Raw genomic sequence first — 6,711 nt, forward strand, 5'->3', positions numbered from 1 at the left:
GATTGCTCCCTTTAGTATTATGAAATGGCCTTCTTTATCTCTTTTTTTGTCCTTCAATTTGAGATCTAATTTGTCAGATATAAGTATTGCTACCCTGGCTTTTTTTTCATTTCCATTCGCCTGAAAAACCTTTTTCCATCCCTTCACCATCAGTCTGTGTGCGTCTTTTTTTCTGAGGTGGGTTTCCTGTAGACGGCAGATATATGGGTCATGTTTTCTTATCCACTCAGTTACCCTATGTCTTTTGATTGGGGCATTTAATCCATTTACATTTAAAGTTATTATTAATAGATACTTGTTAGTCGCCATTTTTATTCTTTACCCCTGTGTTCCTTCTTTGTTTCCTATTTTTTCTTTTTACAGCAGACCCTTTAGAATACTTGCATTGCTGGTTTAGTGGTAATAAACTCCCGAAGTCCTTTTTTTGTCTGTGAAGCACCTGATTTCACCCTCAATTTTGATTGATAGCCTTGCTGGGTACAGTATTCTTGGATTCAGACCCTTCCTTTGCATGACTTTATATATTTCATTCCATTCCCTTCTTGCCTGATGTGTTTCTGTTGAGAAATCAGTCGCTAGTCTGATGGGGGCTCCTTTGCAGGTGACTTTCTGTCTCTCTCTGGCTGCTTTTAAGATTCTTGCTTTGTCATTGGTGTTCGCCAATTTAATTATAATGTTCCTTGGTGTCGGTCTCTTGGGGTTCATTTTTTGGGGGGCTCTGTGAGCTTCTTGGATTTGTGTGAGTTTTTTCTTCCCTATATCAGGGAAGTTTTCTGTCATTATTTTTTCAAATAGGTTTTCTATTCCTTCCTCAGTTTCCTCTCCTTCTGACACCCCTATTATGAGGATGTTGTTTCGTTTCATGTTGTCCCAGAGTTCTCTTAGGCTCTCCTCCTGCTTTTTATTTTTTTTTTTCCCTATAAGCTGCTCTGCTTGGGTATTTTTTCCTACCTTGTCTTCTAGCTCACTGATGCGGTCTTCTGCTTCTTCTAGTCTACTGTTGATGCTTTCTATTGTGTTCTTTATAGCAGTGATGTCATTTTTCATTTCTTCTTGGTTTTTCTTCATTTCCTCTTGGTTCTTACACATATTGTTGAATGTGTCTTTCATTCTTTTCATCCACCTTATGACCATTTCTCTGAATTCTTTCTCTGACAGGTTGCTTGCCTCCGTTCCCTCCATTTCGTTTACTTCCTTTTCTGGTGATGCCTGTTTTTCTTTTATATGCGGGCTGGTTCTTGGTCTCCCCATGATCTCTCTTCTCCAGGTGTTTGGTTATGTAGTTCTCTCTCTGCTTCAGGCGAAATCTGACCTTTCTATGAGAAGAAGCAGGGCTCCATGTAGTCACACTGTCCCAGATCCGGTGTTTCCGGGTTAGCAGCCGATCTCTGGATGCTGGGTCTTTGGATGTATATGCTTCCAATAACAGCCACTCAAGATGGTGCGGTCTCTGCGGCTGAGCCAGCGCTCTGGGAGAGATTCCAGCCGCAGTCTCCAACCGTCCCCTTTCTCCGGGAGTCCTCCCCGTTTCCCGGCTGCAAACTATCTCCCAGCTGAGTATCCTCTGCTTATTTGGGCTGTATGTTACCCAGTTCAGCTGCTCACCCTTTCGGGTCACATTTTTTTTAATCCACTGTGTCAACCTCTGTTTTTAGTGTATTTAGATAATTTACATTTAATATAATTAATATGTTAAGGCTTAAACCTGCCACTTAACTGTTTATTTTTCTCTCAGCTATTTAATCCTCTATTTCATTTTCCTGCATTCCTGTGGGTTACTTGAACATTTTAAAATTCCATTTTTATTAAAAAGTTATAATTCTGATTCACATGAAGTTGTAATATATAGTGAAGAAAGATCCTATTAGCCCATTTACCCAGTTTCCTCTAATGGTAACATCTTGCTTCATAATTGTCTTAAATACTTCCTCTATATTCACTGAGAATGTCAGAAAATGTTATAATTTTTTATCCAAATGTCAAACATAATAAAAAACCTCAAGAAGAGCCTGGCTGGCAAGGCTCAGTGGTTGAGCATAGACTTATGAACCAGGAGGTCACGGCTCGATTCCTGGTCAAGGCACATACCTGGCTTGCGGGCTCGATCCCCATTGTGGGGTGTGCAGAAGGCAGCTGATCAATGATCCTCTCTCATCGTTAATGTTTCTATCTCTCTCCCCCTTCCTCTCTGAAATCAATAAAATATATTTTTTAAAAAAGAAACCTCAAGAGGAGAATGATCTATAATAATAAAAGCATAATATGCTAATTAGACTGGACAGCCAACCTTCCAGACGTCCTTCCGCACGAAGCCAGGGCTTCGAGGGCCAAGGCTGCGAGGGACAAGGCAGCTGCCGCGGCTGTGAGGGCCAAGCCCCTTGCATGAATTTTGTGCATCAGGACTCTAGTCTACTATATTTTTTTATATTTTTATTCTTTCTATTGTTCTTCCTTTGTTCTTAATGTTCAAAGTTTCTTTCTTTTGTCATTTTCTGTTTAGAGAACTTTGTTTAGCCATTCTTTTAGGATGGATCTGCTGATGAAAAATTCTCAGTTTTACTTTTTCAGAGAATGTCTATTTCCCTTCTACTCCTGAAGGATATTTTTTGCTGGGTACAAAATGCTGGGTTGAGTTTTTATTCCTGCACTTGAAAAATGCTGAGCCATTTTCTCTGGGCTCCATAACTTCTAATGAGAAATTTACTGTCAGTCAAATAATTTTTCTCCTATAGATAATATGTGGTTTCTCATAAGTTTCAAGATTTTTTTCTGTACTTAGTTTTCAGAAGTTTGATTATGATGTACCTTGACATGGACTTCTTTGAGTTTATCATGTTTAGGGTTTATTCATCTTTCTGAATGTAGTTTTATGCCTTTTGCCAAATTTGGGATATTTTCAGCCAATATTTCTTCAAATATTTTTTCAGCTCCACACTGTTTCTCTTCTACTTCTGCGACTCCAAAGATAAAGATATTAGATCTTTTATTATTATTCTACAGCTCCCTATTGATGTTAAATTTTTCCATTTTCTCTATGTTGTTTAGGCTGGATAATTCCTATTGCTATATATTCAAATTTGCTGATTCTTTCCAATGTCTTTGCAATTTTTCTCTGGACCCCATGCAAGTAAGTTTTTATATAAATTATTCTATTTTTCAGTTCCAAACTTATACTTGGTTCCTTATTACATTTTCCATTTCTTCACTGATTTTCTATTTTTTAAATTTGCTTCAAGAGTGTTTATACTTGCTTGTTGAAACATAATTATGATGGCTGCTTTAAAAGTTGTGTCAGATAATTCAAATATTTGTTTCATCATTGCTGGCCTCTGTTGATGATCTTTTCTCATTCAAGTTGAGATTTTCCTGGGTGGTGATAAGATAAGTAATTTTTAAATTACATTTTGGCCCTGGCCAGTGTGGCTCAGTTGGAGCATCATCCCATACACACCAGGTCACGGTGTTCGATTCCTGGTCAGGACACATACCTAGGTTGTGGGTTTGGTTCCCAGTTGGGGCACATACAAGGGGCAACTAATGATGTTTCTCAAATCAATGTTTCTCTCTCCCTTCCTCTCTCTAAATAATCAATAAACATATCCCTGGGGTGAGGATTAAAAAAATTACATTTTGGTCATTTTAGTATTGTCAAGAGACTCTGGATTACATTTAATCTTAACAAGCCTCTACTAAAACTGAACTGGTAGAATAAAGTGTGCTAATAGGGAAAGTGGAGGGTGCTGAATCTTCACGATCAGGCAGGGTTCAAGTCCTGGCTTTCCAAAGGGTCTCCACTGATGCCCTGGGGGGATGCCCTGTTAACATGACACAGTTTTAGAAGTCCACTTTTTTACTCAGCCTCCACTGACACTGTTGGAGGCAGATAGTTGCCTTGTTGTTGGTGGGTGTAATAGGAATTTCTAAGTTCCCTACTTGGTCTTCACGGACTCTAGTCCCAGTGAGGAGCGATTCATCACCACAGGGCAGGGTAGAAATCCACTGACACTGCAAGGGGAGGGGATGGCAGAGAGGAGAACTTGTTACTGCCACAAAGGGGACAGACACAGGTGGAAGTTTATGCCTCTACTTACCTTTGCTGACAAAGGTATAGGGGCTAAGCTTCCCCCGCCCCCCTAGTAATTTGCAGGAGTAGGGTGTTTATTGTCAAATAGGCTTCTACCTTCCTAGGATGTCCCTTTCCCAGTCCTTGACAACAGAGAACAAACTTTTCTTGGGACTTTTTGGGTCTGTGATAATTGGCATTCCTGAGTTGTGTGCATATCATCTGAAACATGGAGGAAATAAAAAGAAAATCCATAGAGAACTTACTGCTATGTCATTCCTTGAGTCTCAGGGTCCCTAGCCAATTTGTCATCATCTCTCCACCTTTTGAAGTCTTCTTATGTTTGTTTTATTTATGATGTCCAACATTTTTAGGTGTACTTAGTAGGAGGGACAGGAAACATATCTATTCCATTTTGTGTACATGTGTGTTTAAGGCACTAGAGGCCTGATTTAAGCTAATTTTATAGTCAAAATAGAAGATAAACATAAACCAAGAAGCAGAGAAATGCAGTAATAGTTATGAAATAAACTCATCTTTCATAGAAATATTATTACCTTTCCCAGCTGCCCTCCTAATCTTGGGAATGGTAAATTTCTTCAAAGGATTGTCTTCTACACCAGTAATCAATAAAGATTCACTGGCTGAGTTCATTTTCCACAGTGTCTTGTGTTTAGCAATCTCGTTCATTTCCATTTTTTTGGTGGCCTAAAATCAACCCAAAGTTATTAAGCAAAAAGTCAATACATATATGAGGCAACGGCAGTAAAATCATTTAAAAGCTCTTACATGGAATTAAATAAAGCTATATTCTTGGACACACTGATAATAGGTTTCAATCTGAATTTGCCAGGTTAAACATTTATTTTGTAGTTTCTAATAGACTTTTCTCTTGTAACTCATGTAATTGTAATTGGGTAATAAAAAGCCTCTGTGTTACTGAAAGCTTAATAACTACAAAACACCATTTTTTTTTTTACTAACATTTGGTAAAATTTCTTGCCAAATCCTCTACTTCTTACATTTTTTACCTCTGTGAATAGACAATAATCTCTAAATCAGAATCTCTGGCTTTGGAAGAACTTATGAAAGTTGTAAACCAATTATTAGATGGCTAACACAAGTGATGGCCTAAAACAGTTACTCATTGACTGTTGTTCCTAAGTATCACTCTACAAATGGTTTAAGACATCATATATTGTCAAACTAGTAACAAATTCCTTTGCTTCCCTCCTCACTTCTTTCCCCAAACCCTCGCTCTCCTTCCCCACAATGAATTCACTTAAGGAATTCACTTAATTTGATTCTTAACCTTTCAAGTAGAATTCATATTGGATATCAAAGGAAAGCTATGGAGCCCACCACGTTATGTGTGAACATGTATTTTTCATACCATTTCATAAGCTAGTTAGTTCATGGGCCTCCTGATATCTACCAGCTGCTTAGCTCAAACATTACATCACAATCCAAAGTAAGAGCTGTCAAAATTCCACAGGAGGATCACAAAGGATAAGATTTTACTGAAAGTTCATGAAGGATTTTCCCCCTAACCCACCCTCCTCCTCCCTTTATGAAAGGTGAGCTTGCCCTATCCCAATCAATCGTGGATCAGAACAGAAATAGACATCTCTAGGAAGAGAAGAAAATCAGTCTTTCATCGAGCCACATTGATAGACTCTTGTGGTGCTGACTTTTAATAAGAATATACTTAAAAATCTACCAGCTTCAGAGAGAGCTACCAAGACTGTCATAGTCACCTGGTAGTTTTATAAGGGGAAAGAGGGAGAATAATTTATTAAAATGACTTATATGACAAAAAACTCTTCAACTAATCATGATCTATGCCTACCGCACACAAAGGTATACAATCATCAGTTGAAAATACTTTACTTGAAGAGCTACATGCTGTAACAATCTTTAATATTGCTTTTAAATACAATTAAATTATATTTTAAGTAAACGTGAATTATTTCAGATATATGGTTTTTAATAAAATGTTTCTCTAATAGTAATAAAGACTTAAGGAATTCACTTAATTTGTTCAGAAACACTACCTCAAGTTAAGAATAAAACAAGGACACACATTATCACTGCTTCCTTTTAATACAGTATGTGAGAGGTGCTCACAATGGCAGAAGAAATAAAAAGTATAAAGGAACTAAAAAGCTAATGGGAAAAGAAAAATGGCTTAGGAACTTCTAGGAGTGAGAGAGTGTCCCAGCTTGTAAAAGAAAGTTTAGACCTAAATACTATAGACAGATTAAGAATAAATTTTACTTAGAAAGGCAAAAAATAAATAAATAAATAAATAAAAAAATCAGGTTCTAATATTAGGCGAAATACCGAACTTCTCTGAGGCTAATAATAGAATCAAGTATCTCACGTGGATACAGAACCTGGTCACAGTTAACTACACACAATTAACCATTAGTGTAACTCTGAAGCTTATACTATGGAATCAAGTTATAGTTTGTCAAGAAGCACAGTATTGTAAAGTTAACTAGGTGAGAAGGCAAGTGCGGTTGGTTCTAACTCTAGCCCTGCAAACCAAATTAAACTTGGAGAAGTCACTAACTTCCTGTACAGTGATTACTCTGTGTGCATTATTCAGAGACTAATTAGTGGCAAAGGAATAAATCCCTTTTATG

The 6,711-nt window shown here is 37.5% G+C and overlaps 1 protein-coding gene across 1 annotated transcript in view; it reads right to left on the reverse strand.

The window, feature by feature from the left end:
* The window catches only part of TEX15 (testis expressed 15, meiosis and synapsis associated), a 67,027-nt gene extending 62,268 nt beyond the window's left edge, over positions 1 to 4,759 (reverse strand). The window contains exon 1 of the mRNA XM_070407383.1: positions 4,621 to 4,759. Coding sequence (XP_070263484.1) covers positions 4,621 to 4,759 — 139 coding nt within the window. The remainder of the gene's footprint in view (positions 1 to 4,620) is intronic.
* Between the last annotated feature and the right edge of the window lie 1,952 nt (positions 4,760 to 6,711).

The sequence above is a fragment of the Myotis yumanensis genome, unplaced genomic scaffold (genome assembly GCF_028538775.1).
Source record: "Myotis yumanensis isolate MYYU_CA2020_CCGP unplaced genomic scaffold, mMyoYum1.0.hap1 SCAF_3, whole genome shotgun sequence".
Taxonomy (NCBI): Eukaryota; Metazoa; Chordata; class Mammalia; order Chiroptera; family Vespertilionidae; genus Myotis; species Myotis yumanensis.